Raw genomic sequence first — 17,195 nt, 5'->3', positions numbered from 1 at the left:
TTACTATTAGAGCCCTCCGTAGTTATCCTCACCATTCTTATTAATCCTATTGGTATTCCGAGATCTTTCATTGCCAGATATAGTTGGGTCCTGTTTATACTATCGTATGCAGATTTAAAATCAAGAAATAGATGGTGCGTTCCTATCCCAAACTCCAGCGTTTTCTCCAGTATTTGCCTTAAGGTGAATATCTGGTTAATTGTAGATTTTCCTGGCCTGAACCCACATTGATATGGTCCAATGCACTTTTCTACATATGGTAGTAGTCTTTTATATATAATTCTTGCAAATACTTTATATGCAACGTTCAACAATGTAATTCCACGATAGTTTGCACACTCCATCATGTCCCCTTTCTTGTGGATAGGTACTATGATACCCGTCCTCCATTCACTTGGCATCTGTCCCTTTTTCCAGATTATGTTTATTATTTCCTTCAAGCCTCTAATGACACTCTCGCCTCCATGCTTAAGCAGCTCTGCTTGCAAGTTATCTATACCAGGTGCTTTACTATTTTTCAATATCTTCACTGCCTCCCATACTTCATCTAACTTTGGACTTTCTATGCCCTCTTCTCCTTCCTCTTCTTCATTTAATCCTTCTTCCAGCATACCTGCTACATCTGCACTGCCATTCAATACATCATTAAAATGCCTTCTCCACCTTTCTAAAATTTCATTACTGTCACTAATTATATCGCCTGTTTCATTTCTGCAGACTGTTGTCCTTGGTTTAAAAACATCTTTTGTATTATTTACCAGCTTATACATCTGTCTTACATTCTTCTGCTCATGCAGGCTTTCCAACTGCTTCATCTCTTGCTTCATCCATTCCCTTTTTCTTTTCCTATGGACTCTCTTCTCAATCCTTCTTTTCTCTTGATATTCATCCCTAGCTCTCCTTGTTGCACTTCTTTGCTGCATCCTCTTATATACATCATTCTTTTCTTTGGTTACATTTTGACATTCCTCATCGAACCACGTTTCTTTCTTTACTGGCTTTTGTGTTTCAAGTATTTCCTTTGCTACATTACTGATCCTCAGCTTATATCTATCCCACCTCTCATCTACATTTTCCACTTCTGCAGGTTTCATCCCGACGAATCCCTCTTGTAGTTTACTTCTGTACCTCTCAACCACCGTTGGATTTCTTAACTGCGTGACATTAAATTTAATCAGGCTAGTCGCCTTCATTTTTCGACTATTAGATATTCTTGCTCTAATCCTTCCCATAATCAAATAATGGTCGGAATCAATATTAGCCCCTCTAAAAGATCTAACATCAATGATATCTGATCTATGTCTACAATCTATTAGCATGTGATCAATTTGATTGTAAGTTTTTCCATCCGGGGCTCTCCATGTCATTTTATGAATATCCTTGTGCTGGAACAGAGTTGTTGTTATTACTTGATTCCGACATGCTGCAAACATTATTAGCCTCATACCATTGTTATTTGTTACTTTATGCATACTTTGTTTACCAATTGTTGGTTGATACACGTCTTCAATGCCTATCTGGGCATTAAAATCTCCAATTACTATTTTTATGTCATTTTTCGGGCAATCATCAAATGCTTTCTCTAACGCATCATAGAAATCTTCTTTTACATCATCTGTGGATACTTCCGTGGGTGCATGTGCATTGATTATACTGTAATTATACTGATTATACTGAAATTTCTACATAGTATTTTTTGCATTATTATAGACAAGGCAGATAGTAATTAGCTCTTCGTAGTATCTAAATAAACATCTATAATCGTTATTATCTTAATCACAACCTAAAAAATAAATGGTAAAAAGTTCCCTTGTAAAATATAAATGTTAATGATTTTATGTCTTAGAGACAGCAATGAAAATGAGAATAAATAAAAGAAATTTAAAAACCAACATGAGGTTTGGTCATCTGGGAGAGAATAGTTAGCCAGGAGGGAGAATGTATGAGAAGCTGTTAGTTAAAGAGATGAAGAGGACAAAGGAAAATGACATGTGAAGGCTAATTATGGACTTCTTAACCGTGACCCTAACATTGATTGATATGTGCCACGCTTGTTTCCTCGAAGCTTGTGTATAAGCGGGGAAATGCTTTAACAGGAAGATTATGAAATATTAGGGGGGTGAGCTGCTTTGTGCAAATTTTCATAGCTAGGCAGATGGCGTTTCCCTGTTTTCCCCATTCCGCTCTTATATCGAGCGATGAATATATGAATCTGGAAGATGACAGAATTGCGCTTTCTAGTTTCTAGTTTGATGTTAGTTGGAAGGAAATTGTGGGGTAATTTTGCATCATTTGAGAATGCTCTCTAAACAAATCAAAATGATTTTCGGTCAAATTAGTTTTTGTTCTAATTAAAATCAATGGCATTAAGTTCAATTTTTAATTCTTCTATTAATTGCTCGCTATGCTTCTGTGCTCATTTACCCCTTCTTCATTTCTTTTTTTTGAAGAAGGATCTAGGAAACGTAAGGGTATATCTTTCAATTGTGATTATTATGGTCTTAAATTAATGCAAATATTAATCAATCAGGCACAACATTGGTACTTATTGTCACAGATTCCTCGCTGGTATGCTTTTTCATATCTTTAACGCAGATTTCGTATCTTTATTATAGTGCCATTGTAGCTTGGGCATTAATTGTTACACCCTGTATATACCTCTATACAGGGTGTGCTACGAATTCTAATCAGACCTACCTAGCGGAGTCCTGCTGGTCCACAGAGTCTTGATGAGCGAGGGATCGCCGTGCCTCCAAGGGGCCCTCAGCCCTGTCTTCCGGATGCCGGTGATCGTCGGCATCGTAGGCATGGGCTGTTCCCTCTCCCTCTCCGTGGGAACAGCTGTCACTGGAACACGAAATAATGTATAATCAGGCACGGTACACAAATGTATACTCCATTGCATTTATCTAACAAATTTACATTACAAACAACACAAATAATAGATTGGTTTATTTTAAATTATTATATTCTCATCTTCAGTTTTAGATAGGAACCGTGTCCATAGTATTGCAAGTTTTCCACTATTGGCTGCCGTAACAAAAGTAATTACGTTCGTTAACATAAATCAATTATAATATATAAGCTCAGTGACGGCGATTGGGTTCCAGAACCGGGGGGGGGGGGGGAGCAAGGTGCCAATTCTGGGGTGGCAAAGGCAGTATATTTGCCTTTGTAAATAAGATTTGGCATAGTGCGGGGACAAAAGTCCTGAAAAGTTGGGGGGGGGGGCAACTGCCACACCTCTCCCTCCTATTCGCCGCCACTGTATAGGCTAAATGTGCAAACTTTTCATTATGCAGCAAAATCAGCTGCAGTTTTATTATTACTAAAATTATAATACTAGTCCACTGAATTGTATTATTTGATTTAGCGGTTTACATTATTCTTATTTTGACAAAGCATAAAGACATGAAGAAATGTCCGTTTAAAAGCGACGAATGGTACCTGTTCCTAATAGTGGTGCAACGAAACAAAAATCAAAATAATGGAATAAACTAATAAAATTTTCGATTGAGATGTAGGAAGTATTTACTATAGCTTGACACTCCTTAAATTTTCCTTTTCCCCTGAATACACTTTCCCCGAGTCACGTCGTAATATATATATCAGACCTTTCAATGAACAACAATTGATTAAGCTCAATGCAAAATATATCATTGGGTACGTTCAAAATGAAACGTATTTCACATATTTACAATATCTGTGTGTCAATATGTTTCAAAGCGTGACTGTGCCGTTCTGATATTATGGACTAACTTTCTAAATGGACCTAAGTGAATTAAGATTGTGTAGTTACATGTAATGGCTGTGTGAGTGCTCAGTGAAAATTTGTTTGGTGCTCTAAAACGCATTAGATATGGTGTTTCTGAACATTCCTCTTAAGCTAAGTTTACACGGAATAATTTGCCATACCATTTATACTAATTCATATTCAAAGTTAATTTTAGAAATATGAGTAGGACTTCAATTTACGGTGAGGATTTCCACAAAAAAAATCGTGTTTGTAAAAGTAAAATGTAATTTAATTTGAATTTACGATTAATTGAATTTAATGTCACGTTTCAACCTTTCCTAATTCAACAAACTGTGTAAAATTTGTAGATGTTATTTTGTTTGCTTCTTCAACTATGACCCTCAGTTCACCATTAAAGTAGAGTGACAGAAAACCGGTGCAAAATAAATACGAACACAACAATGCAGGGTATATTTTGGAATTTTCACTTTTACCATTTATTTTTATTAAAAATTACTAATTTATCAATTTCTCTATTCATGTATTTTATATATTTTATTTTATGATACCCACATTTCCAGAGCATCCAACATTTCTATATTCCATTTCTTTCACGAACGTAAAGGACCTTTTATACTGTTCTTTCCTTGATGGGGTTAAGCAACAGTGGTTTAACTCTCCTGATTTCAACAATAGTCTTCTTAGTTCAGCTTAAAATACACTTCGTTGTTCGATCTCTAGTCGTTCTTAATTCTATTAAAAAGTTATCTAAATACAACTGGAAGCTTTGCTACTTTAGCCACAAATTAAATTGCAAATCATTTGGACAGGCAAATTGTATAATAAAACCGGTGAATCACAAAACAAAGTTCAGTCAGGAGTAATGGAAATAAAGTTAGGTGCCTTATTTTGATTGTGAAATGAGTAGAGCAAAAGGGAAAGTTAATCTTTGAAATTAGCGATTGGTGTACGAAAACGCAAGATGAAGACGACATCTAGTGATGAAAATATGAAGCTCTGATCACTTGAAGAGCGGGTTAAGACAGGTGATTAAACGTTAAAATAAATGTCAGGGACGTCGTTAAGATGGCCGGTGGGGCACTAGCCTCCTGAAACATCCACATGTACCTCTCCTAAATTTTCCATGTCATGGAGCAAATTTTAGAACTCTTCATTTTTTTATTATATACATTTACAGCAGATAACAAGCAGTTTCATCTTTTAAGGTATAATACTTGGGATGCATACATATATTTAGGAAATCATTGAAATATCCTTATACATATACCCTCTTGTATGTACACATAAATACATACATAGATAGAAGGTAGAAATACATTTTATGGCCACTTTCTGAAACTTTGTATGAACACGAACAAACTTATATACCTGGGTATATATTTAAAAAAAACAGCTAATATGTAAATAAATAAAACTAATGTCACATAAATTATGATTGATGTGTTTTATTGTTATCAAATATTATTAATACATAGAAAATAATATATAATTTATAAACCATATGAAGTTTTGATATTTGTATGTATGTACAGTGTCTCTCAAAAGTTTTAGGACAACGACATTTTAAACTAGGCAACCCAATTTACACAAGCCGTTGGTGGGTTGCGTGCAGATTTAGGCTCAATTTCAGGGTTGCCACATGAACAATAGATATTTATAAAACACGCGAAAGAAATATAAACAAGTATTATTGTATAAAATTATTAAAAATATCACTATTATATCGCAAATGACAAAATTCTTTCTGAAAGAAAAAAAATAGGTTTTTTAGTATTTCATCGCTGATGAGTCTACAGTAAGGAAAAGAGGTGAGAGGAAACGAAAGGTCACAAAGGAGAGGAGAAAGAGAAAGCGAAAGGAGAAGAGGAAAAGTAGAGGAGAGAAGAAAGATAGGATAGACGAGGAGAGGAGATGTAGTGAGGAGAATGGAAAAAGATTCGAGGAGAGGAGATGAGGAAAAAAGAACAAAGAAGAGAAAAGAGGAGGAAAACGAGAGGAGAGGATAGGAGGAGACGAGAAGAGGGAAGTGGAGAGTAGAGTAAAGGAAAGAAAAAGAGAAAAACGAAAAAAGAGAGAATAGTGCAGTGGAGTCGGAAATCTAAGACAGGAAAGGAGATAAGAGGAGTGGAGAAGAGTGGGATGGAGTTAAGATGCGAGAAAAGTAGGGAAGGCGATATGAGATAAAAGCAGAACGGAAAGAGGGGAGAGAAGAAGGAGAAGGAACTGGAGAGAAGAGGTAGTTGCAGAAAATATCGTCTGAGCGTCAAGAATGGACGGACGCATTGGTCAAATTATCGACATGAAACATTCAATAACATTTTGAAATGTATTGGAGAATATATTAGATCGGTGCGAAATGCCTTTTGGCTGAGTTCAGAGCAAATTAAAATCTTCCATGCAAGATCTTTGATTTTACCTGCGATTACACCACTAAAAAAATGAACGTAATTTTTAATATTTATAAGAATTATTCAATTTTTCTCCACTTCTCGGTTCGTTGTAATGGAGATTTTGTAATTCAATATTTCCCCTCCCCCCATCGTTAATTCCAAACTGAATCATTCCGTTTCACACGGCGTGGACAATGAACACAATGGGATATGTCTAAAACTTACGAAAATTTTCTGCCAGCGGAAGGGTTTGAACCTACGACCATCAGATTGACAATCCTGAACGGTAACCACTACCCTACAACTTTTAGCTCCTTACACCAGGTAGAAGAACCACTACACTACGCCTTTACCTTCGAATGAAACAATAATTTTTTTTAAGTATTCTGTCCCTCCAATATTGTAAATGTCGTTTGGTATACGTGTAGTTGAACTTTTACTTTAATTTTGATTTGCGTTCTTGTAGTATAACCGATATCTTCGAGAAATAATTTTCGAAGTAATTAAAAATGAGAATATTGGTAGTTGTGAAAATGCGAGTTATTTCTTCTAACTTATTATTGTGATTAGACATTACTAATGGAAAATATCTAGAGGCTTGAATATTACAGGACGATGTTCTTTTCCTGTGATACTGTAACAGACAAAATGCTTGTTTACTGATGCAAGTCTTGTGTCCAGAACAGTCTTTTGAAATGTATTTGCTGTTGCGTAAGATAACACGAAATAATTACACCGTTTGCGAACTACCAAATCTGTGCAACGTTATACGTAAACAGGCGGAAAATTTTATTCATAAAATCACTTCACATTTGACAGTGTTAGTCAAGAGAGACTCGTGGGACACTGTGTTAAGGTGCTGGACTAAATCCTTCTAATTTTTCTTCCTCGAAGAACAACAATTTCTAAGGAAGAGCAACAGTGATGATCTTTCTTATTTCTTTTAAATGCTTACACTTTCCTTTAATTGGGTTAAAAGTAAATAAGAATATTGCTTGCATTTCTGTCATTGACGTAGACCAGAGAGAGAGACAGACAGACAGACAGATATTACAAAATAGTTCAAATAGTGCGAACGCCATTAAAAAGTCATGATAATTCTATGTTGCGTACTTAGAATTATTCATACAATAAAGAACATGTCTAATTGTGAGTTAACAAAAAAAAAAAAACAATAATAAAAAGACATTTTCGCATCACGATTGCAGTTCGAAAAAGTCGGGACAGGGATTGAAAGTAACGCACTGTCCTGACTAAATCGGTGAATCGGACGTCTGGTAGCCTTGCATCAATGATTATAAAACTAAAACCACCCAATATTGCAGCTTGAAGACTTTTGCGCAAGAAACAGATTCATTTATACAAGAGCAAAATTGAATTTTTTACACATTTCAAAAATCGACGATGTTATTTTCGTATTTATTTATTTATAGGTTCACAGTTAAATATTTTAGGGTTCGAGGGGGAAGCATGGACCACATGGCCCCTCCCCTGGGTACTGACCTTACGTAGACAGTGGAAGAGAAATTTTGGAGAACCTTTCTATTAAATTTAGTATTTACATTCACCTTATGCTCAGATAGGTTAAACCGTTTATTGACAATCGTGAACTTTTCGTTTAATAGATAATATTTGGTTTTAAACGACGGGAGAACATTGGTCGAATTTCCTTTCTTGCTCTTTTTTGAGAGAATATATACTTCTACAATAGCAATCGAGTTCGGAAACCGTGGAAAAAAAAATGACTTGGTTTTCAAAGGCAGACAAGCTTGGTAGTCTAGCTTGCTCGCGATCAAAGTGACTCACTCACGCTATTCAAGGCCGCTTCTTATCGCAAAACACTCTGCTTCGATGCACAGTGTCTGCACCCAGCACGTTACAAGTGACCAGAGTCGAATTTTAAAGAGAATCTGAAGAATGGTAGATTTCATCAGAGGCGGCTAGGTAGGCACCAGCTCAACATGCAATAGTTTAAGTGATAATTCCTGACAAACAAAAAACCGTATTGAATAATTATTGGGATAGTAATACGTGTATCCGCTCCCTTTTTAACAATGTAAGCTCGAAGACAATCTATATTCCATTTATTTACATTGGCAACTTGGTCAACCAGAGGTTATTTTATCGCCTTCGATAATCGAATTGTCTGATCGATTATTTTTTGTTTTCCCAGGAACATGCCCCATAGGAGATTTCCGAGACCGGGTTACGCTACTCACTCGTAGCTCCCCAATTTCTTCACGATGGTGGGTAGCCACCGGTCCCATACACAGGCCGAGAACCTAGAGAGTGAGCATAGGCGGACTCGAATCCATGCCGTCCTGCAGTCGGAGGTCACTGAGGAGGACTTTTCTTATTTTACCTTTGGCTAATCGCGACGATGAGGATGAATAATGAATAGAAAAATCAAGAAGGTCAGGCAAAATTGAAATTTTTACACATCCTTGCATCCTTGCATTGAACTCAAGTGGGAAAAGGGGTAAAATTAGCATGTCCTGAATTGCCACACATATAAATAGTTATTTCATTAATATTTGTCAATGTCTTTGAAGCAGTACACAATTATCGTCAGAGTATCATAATTCATGATCTTATATATAAAAATATCCCGTTGAACGTGTGTCAATTCATTTATTTGTTAATTTTTTTTTATAAATTCCATATGCAGAACAATGTAGCCACTAGGCTATATACTGCTATTACAAATAATGTTACCATGCTCTTGTTTAATGGAAGGGATTCTTTTTTAAGGAACATCTAGTTTGGAGGATCGAACGTGGGACCGCAATGCTTTCAAGAACTCTAACCAATACATTACGCCCTTTGTTTTCTTGGAGCAACTGTTCCTAATTATTCTGTCGCCTCAATATTGTAAACGTTATCTGCAAAAAAGAAGTTAAATACTCAGATATAGCTCTGTACTTCTAGAATTACTTGATACACATGCATTTGAAATTTAACTCTGAATTTCTTTCTTCGTATTAGTATATCTAAGCTTGTGAATATATTTTATTTGTAATTTTATAACGGTTTCATGAACATCTACGAAATAGTTCCTTATAACTTGGAATATGGTGAATAGATATGAAATGTCTTGAAATTAATTTTCGACCACTAGATTTTGGCAAGGGAATTATGTGTGACCCGTTTCCAGTTATTCATTGCTTAAACAAACGTTTTAAAACTATGTGGAATTTTCATTCTGGGATAAGTTTCTTTACTTGCTACATGTATGCGAACTACACTCTGTCCCACTTATCTCTGGATCAGGTGAACGAAAACAAGTATCTGAGCAGCGATGAACACGTGAGAGGAATGGGATTGCGTGGAGGGAGGAAAGCCACTGCAGTTACCAGCCTTCCCAGCAGCGTGCACTGATTCGCTCTGTCCACTCGATCCCCTCTCCCCTCTCTCCACTTCTCTTCCGCTATGCGCGGCTTTGCTCCAGAGATGCTGGGACAGGGTACAGTTAATTGTTTCTCAAAAGGAAATTCGACCAATGTTCTCCCGTCGTTTAAAACCAAATATTATCTATTAAACGAAAAGTTCACGATTGTCAATAAACGGTTTAACCTATCTGAGCATAAGGTGAATGTAAATACTAAATTTAATAGAAAGGTTCTCCAAAATTTCTCTTCCACTGTCTACGTAAGGTCAGTACCCAGGGGAGGGGCCATGTGGTCCATGCTTCCCTCTCGAACCCTAAAATATTTAACTGTGAACCTATAAATAAATAAATACGAAAATAACATCGTCGATTTTTGAAATGTGTAAAAAATTCAATTTTGCTCTTGTATAAATGAATCTGTTTCTTGCGCAAAAGTCTTCAAGCTGCAATATTGGGTGGTTTTAGTTTTATAATCATTGATGCAAGGCTACCAGACGTCCGATTCACCGATTTAGTCAGGACAGTGCGTTACTTTCAATCCCTGTCCCGACTTTTTCGAACTGCAATCGTGATGCGAAAATGTCTTTTTATTATTGTATTTTTTTTGTTAACTCACAATTAGACATGTTCTTTATTGTATGAATAATTCTAAGTACGCAACATAGAATTATCATGACTTTTTAATGGCGTTCGCACTATTTGAACTATTTTGTAATATCTGTCTGTCTGTCTGTCTCTCTCTCTGGTCTACGTCAATGACAGAAATGCAAGCAATATTCTTATTTACTTTTAACCCAATTAAAGGAAAGTGTAAGCATTTAAAAGAAATAAGAAAGATCATCACTGTTGCTCTTCCTTAGAAATTGTTGTTCTTCGAGGAAGAAAAATTAGAAGGATTTAGTCCAGCACCTTAACACAGTGTCCCACGAGTCTCTCTTGACTAACACTGTCAAATGTGAAGTGATTTTATGAATAAAATTTTCCGCCTGTTTACGTATAACGTTGCACAGATTTGGTAGTTCGCAAACGGTGTAATTATTTCGTGTTATCTTACGCAACAGCAAATACATTTCATAAGACTGTTCTGGACACAAGACTTGCATCAGTAAACAAGCATTTTGTCTGTTACAGTATCACAGGAAAAGAACATCGTCCTGTAATATTCAAGCCTCTAGATATTTTCCATTAGTAATGTCTAATCACAATAATAAGTTAGAAGAAATAACTCGCATTTTCACAACTATCAATATTCTCGTTTTTAATTACTTCGAAAATTATTTCTCGAAGATATCGGTTATACTACAAGAACGCAAATCAAAATTAAAGTAAAAGTTCAACTACACGTATAAAAAGGTAAAGTATTCCCCTGTGCTTAGCACCACGCCATGAAGGCGTATAGGGGGTGTGGGGGTAACGCCCCACACTTTCTTGATCCGGTCGTGAGTGGGGGTGATGTGATCAGCATCACGCCCCTGACCGCCTTTACCCCCCAGGGTTTCCCCCAGGTACCCATGTTATTCGACGCTGGGTAGGCGCCGGGGCCGCTTCCACCGTTTGAAAAGTTCCCGGATTTGAACCGGCCGGGGATCGAACCCGGGACCTTGAGCATGGTAGTCAGACGCGTTACCGACTGAGCCACCGCGGCCACCTACACGTATACCAAACGACATTTACAATATTGGAGGGACAGAATACTTAAAAAAAAATTATTGTTTCATTCGAAGGTAAAGGCGTAGTGTAGTGGTTCTTCTACCTGGTGTAAGGAGCTAAAAGTTGTAGGGTAGTGGTTACCGTTCAGGATTGTCAATCTGATGGTCGTAGGTTCAAACCCTTCCGCTGGCAGAAAATTTTCGTAAGTTTTAGACATATCCCATTGTGTTCATTGTCCACGCCGTGTGAAACGGAATGATTCAGTTTGGAATTAACGATGGGGGGAGGGGAAATATTGAATTACAAAATCTCCATTACAACGAACCGAGAAGTGGAGAAAAATTGAATAATTCTTATAAATATTAAAAATTACGTTCATTTTTTTAGTGGTGTAATCGCAGGTAAAATCAAAGATCTTGCATGGAAGATTTTAATTTGCTCTGAACTCAGCCAAAAGGCATTTCGCACCGATCTAATATATTCTCCAATACATTTCAAAATGTTATTGAATGTTTCATGTCGATAATTTGACCAATGCGTCCGTCCATTCTTGACGCTCAGACGATATTTTCTGCAACTACCTCTTCTCTCCAGTTCCTTCTCCTTCTTCTCTCCCCTCTTTCCGTTCTGCTTTTATCTCATATCGCCTTCCCTACTTTTCTCGCATCTTAACTCCATCCCACTCTTCTCCACTCCTCTTATCTCCTTTCCTGTCTTAGATTTCCGACTCCACTGCACTATTCTCTCTTTTTTCGTTTTTCTCTTTTTCTTTCCTTTACTCTACTCTCCACTTCCCTCTTCTCGTCTCCTCCTATCCTCTCCTCTCGTTTTCCTCCTCTTTTCTCTTCTTTGTTCTTTTTTCCTCATCTCCTCTCCTCGAATCTTTTTCCATTCTCCTCACTACATCTCCTCTCCTCGTCTATCCTATCTTTCTTCTCTCCTCTACTTTTCCTCTTCTCCTTTCGCTTTCTCTTTCTCCTCTCCTTTCTGACCTTTCGTTTCCTCTCACCTCTTTTCCTTACTGTAGACTCATCAGCGATGAAATACTAGAAAACCTATTTTTTTTCTTTCAGAAAGAATTTTGTCATTTGCGATATAATAGTGATATTTTTAATAATTTTATACAATAATACTTGTTTATATTTCTTTCGCGTGTTTTACAAATATCTATTGTTCATGTGGCAACCCTGAAATTGAGCCTAAATCTGCACTCAACCCTCCAACTGCTTGTGTAAATTGGGTTGCCTAGTTTAAAATGTCGTTGTCCTAAAACTTTTGAGAGACACTGTACATGGATATCCGCATAATTTTTTGCAGGAGGGGCAAGCAAAGTATTAATTCCAGGAGGGGCAAACGAGGGACATTTTCCCCCATAATAGTTTTGTTCCATCAAAAAACATTTCTTCTTTTGAGTGATCATGTTCCTGCAACGCCCTTGCAATAATTAACACACAGTACTGTGACTGAAATGAAATTACGTGTCAAATATGTATATTTTTAGTTGACTTCAATTTTCCAGGGGGGTAGTGGCCCCCCTTGCCCCCCTTCCAGACGTCCATGTGGACGTATGCATATCCTAGTCCACCCCAAACACACCAGCCCACCAACGTTCCTGGCCAACCTGTTCGGAGCACAATTTGCTAGGCTTAATTGCAGATGAGAACTAAACTGTAAATCTCAGATGGAACTAATGTACAATTTGAAATTGGATTTACGCAAGCACACTTAACAACAACTTATTGTTGCAAAATGTCGATTTGTTCGCTAGTGTTAGCATTCAAAGCATTTGATACCGTTTGATACGTGTTGTTGATACAAACACACTCTAAAATGTCAAGTACTGACGAAGTTGATATCTCGATCGATATGACTGTCTCTCGCAACTGAAGTCGAACATTTACAACAATTGAAATTATGGTCGTTCGGCTATCTCATATCGCAAACGCAACTAATAATGTATATATTTGTGGAGTTTAAAACAATATGATGAATATCATTTATCTCAAATGAAGAAATTATAAGTATTAAACTTTGTACAATGAAATCACCATCAAATACTAATGTACCTATAACGATACAAATAATTGCCTTTAAAAGGTTAAATAAAAACGTACACTGAAGTGCCAAAAGTCATGGGATAGCGGGAGGTAACTAGTTGATGGCGCTGTAACATGGCAGAAAACCAGTCTAACGTCACGAAGCAGTTGCAGTGTTGTCAAGTAGACTTCTGTGAGTGCACTGAAACGTCGTGTACCGTGGTGATGGCAACCCGATGGGAATTATCGGCGCTTGAGCGCGGGTTGATAGTTGGTGCTAGACGAACGGGGCATGCGATTTCGGAAGTCGTAAGGACCCTGAACTTTTCTCGCTCCACAGTGTCAAGGGTGGACCATTAGTACCGTATTCGAGGCATTACGACCCATCAGGGACAACACAGTGGCCTCCCACGAGTGATGAATGACCGCGACCGGCGACGTCTGGGCAGACTCGTCCAGGCAAACAGACAAGCAACAGTGCGTAATCTGACAGAAGGAATCAATGCAGGACGTCCCAGGAACGTGTCTCAGAGGTCGGTGCAACGCAATTTGGTCTTCATGGGGTATCACAACAGAAGACCGACACGTGTGCCGCTACTAAACGCTGTCCATCGGCGACGGCGATGCACATTTGCTCTGGGACACGTGCATTGGGCCTTAGAGGACTGGCAACGTGTAGCGTGGTCAGATGAGTCACGTTTCCAATTGGTACGTGCGGATGGCAGGGTCCGGGTGTGGTGCAAACCCCATGAGGCCATGGACCCAAGTTGTCAACAAGGCACTGTGCAAGCTGGTGGTGGCTCCGTCATGGTGTGCACGGGCGCCGACTTGTCAAAATTAATGGGGGGGCTCTCATCACTGAAATAAATGAATGAATGAATGACTCACTCCCTCCCTTTTTTAAAAATAAAAATTACGTCTTCGTATAGCAGTTTTTAAGCAGCTATTATATTCCTCATGCAAATGAAATGTAACAAGAAAAACGTTTAGAAAATGTTTCAAAGTCTCTTTATGTCTTTTGTGTCTGCTCATTTGTTTTTTAGATAACAATTAACATTTTTATTGAAAAGTATGTATTTACATTAAGAGACGAACCTAACAGTTTTATGCCGGCCTCGGTAGCCGAGCGTGTTGGGTGGTCGACTCAACTCGCTTTGATCCAGAGGTCTCGGGTTCGAGTCCCGGCGAGGGCATGGGTGTGTTTTAATGTGTTTTAATGTCCGCAACAGATATGTGATGGGTTGCAAATAACCCATGAAATAACGAATATTTAACAGTTTTATTTAATTATTTACATAAATGCTAACACAAATCGTAGGAAAATAGATTCACTTTCTTATTCTTGCTACAATATTTTAATTTTTAAATTTAATTTTGCAATAATAAAAAAATAGCATGTACACTAAGATATAAAGTGGCATACACAACAAAAGCATATGGTCATGATTTAAAAATAAAGCAAAAGTTGCTCTACGCAGTGGGTTATTTTTTAATGAACTCATTAACGAGCGGTCTCAGGTCCAAATTATCAAGCACAGTTTGATGTATGTGGAGTACCGCTAAGCTCCTTAGTCTCTTCTGCCCCATTGTAGATCTCAAATATGTCTTGAGTCGGCTAATAGCACTGAATTACCTTTCGGCTCTCGGTTGTGGCTGTCGTCACTGGCACAGTGCGGAGGACCATCATGAATTTGGCTCCTGGAGGGTGCTGTCTTCCAAAAGAAACTTCCTTATGTCACGCATGGTAGTTAGAACCACTTTCTTCTGTTTGGCGATATCACCAAGCATGGACATGCGTAAGGAGAGCCTATCGGCATCCAAATCTTGGCGAAAGAATTCTGAATTGCTGAAAGTTTGTTGTGCAACTGTTCACAGCTGAGATGCATTCTTTCTCTACGGCTGTTACTTTCTGTAGTCCAGTAGATTCATGTCCTTGTTTAACACATGATTTTGCTGTGTCACACACGTCAGTGTATATTGATTTATAATACTATTTTGGAGTGTAGAACTTTTGATCCTTGGCATCATCAGGATTTTCAAGTCTCTTAGGGACGTGACGTTGCCGGGGCAATTCTGGCTCATCAACGAGGCTCGGTTTGCCCTCTGTGCATTTCAGCCAGAACTGCTCAAAACACATTCGCTTTTCTTGAAAGATGTCAGTCAAGTATTTTAGTTTTGAATCCACTTCTGTAGCACCAATACGTGGAGACTGAATCTTACAGTTTACCTCTTCTATTGGACCCATCACATGGCAGTAGAGGGAGAGAAAGAAAAATGTCTTGAAGTGAAGCATTGTCTCCAGGTATCCAGCACATTTTGATGCTGCGTCAGCAGAATCTTCTTCCGAAAATTTCTCAAAAAAATTGAGAAGGTTTTCATAGTTCCTTAAGATCTGTTGCATACTGGAGGCTCTCAACGTCCACCGACGAGGGCAAAGTGGTCGCAGTCCAGTATGGCCAGCCTTCTCATTCACATCAATAATATTCCTAAATACAGTAGAGCGTCGATTATCCGAACGTCGGTCAACCGAACGACCGCTTAACCGAACTGTGTACTCGCTCACTTTCAGATATCTGTAATGAAAAAAGTACGTGACTTAGCTGCTCGTAAGCGTGTAGGCTTGCTTAGACAGACCAAAATAAAGGATTTTTTTAAACGTTAATTTTGTGTACTGTGTGTATTGTTCATGCAAAATGCGTATGTAATATGTACATATTTTTGTTTAATAAACTGTACCACATACTATATATTCCTACTAAAGTTGCCTTTGTACGTTACTTTGTAATACATACTTAAGGAGATGCCTGTTTTTATGAATAAATTTACTGTACAGTACTTCTTTTTGGCAAATAAACATGTACAGTTCGATTATCCGAACAAACCAGTTTTCCGAACACCCATGTCCCCCAATTACTTCGGATAATCGACGCTCTACTGTATTTGCATTCTTTTAGGGGATTCCCAAACAGTCTTTAACAAGTCGTTGGCTAAATGCATTATGTCTCTGTTTAATATATGTATAATAGTAATAATTATATACTTAGTATATAGTAATAAGTCGTGTGTTTTGCTGTCTCCGGTCATAGCCCCCCACTCCCAAAGTTGATGGTTTAGCGGTCTCAGCCCCCCAAAATTGATGGTCTTGAACATTTCAAATGTGTATTTCAAGTTAAGTTCATGTGGCACAATTCAGAGTAAACTTTACAAGAGAAGAAAAATATTCATTAGATCCTCTTAAGCAAAATTATTTGGGGGGCTCTGCCCCACATCATTAACATTGGGGGGGGCTCGAGCCACCCTAAGCCCCATGGAGTCGGCGCCTATGGGTGTGGGGTGTGTTTACTTGGCATGCTTTGGGTCCTCTGGTCCTCGTGAACCAGACAATGAAAGCTCATCGCTATGTTCAGCTGCTTGGTGACCGTCTCCAACCCTTTATGGACTTCATGTACCCTGCCAACAATGGGATTTTCCAGGATGACAATGCACCATGTCACCGAGCCGCAAGTGTGCGCGACTGGTTTGAGGAACATTCAAGCAACTTTCAACGCATGAATTGGCCTCCTAGATCGCCGGACATGAACCCTATCGAGCACATGTGAGATGTCATCGAAAGAACTATTCGTGCCCAGGATCCTCCACATGCAACAATGACCGAATTGTGGACGGCAATTGAGAGTGCATGGCTGCACATCTCTCCAGTGGACTACCAGCGACTTGTTGCGTCCTTGCCACGTCGAATTTCTGCACTTCGCCGTGCTCGAGGGGGTCCCACTCGTTATTAGGTAGGTATCCCATGACTTTTGGCACTTAAGTGTATAATCTTTGAATTATGAGAATTTCTTGTTCTGATCAGTATAATTGTATCATACAGCGGTTCTACAGTTAAACATAACTATAATTTCGTGAGTTGATCATCGTGTAATATCTCTCACTATCTCGAGTTATCTAAATAGATTTAGGAAACAAATAGGGAT

The 17,195-nt window shown here is 38.2% G+C and overlaps 1 protein-coding gene across 1 annotated transcript in view; it reads right to left on the bottom strand.

Moving 5' to 3' along the window:
• LOC145992432 (uncharacterized) overlaps positions 1-17,195 on the bottom strand; it is a 47,740-nt gene that overhangs the window by 5,274 nt on the left and 25,271 nt on the right. The window contains exons 2-3 of the mRNA XM_083128816.1: positions 2,698-2,847; positions 543-1,653 (exon numbers count right to left, since the gene is read on the bottom strand). Of these exons, the coding sequence (XP_082984942.1) occupies positions 543-1,653; positions 2,698-2,847 (1,261 nt within the window). The remainder of the gene's footprint in view (positions 1-542; positions 1,654-2,697; positions 2,848-17,195) is intronic.

This window comes from Lepisma saccharinum, chromosome 9, assembly GCF_977018435.1.
Source record: "Lepisma saccharinum chromosome 9, izLepSacc3.1, whole genome shotgun sequence".
Lineage (NCBI taxonomy): Eukaryota > Metazoa > Arthropoda > Insecta > Zygentoma > Lepismatidae > Lepisma > Lepisma saccharinum.
Note: the sequence above shows the minus strand (reverse complement) of the source record. Positions and strands in the feature narration are given on the sequence as shown.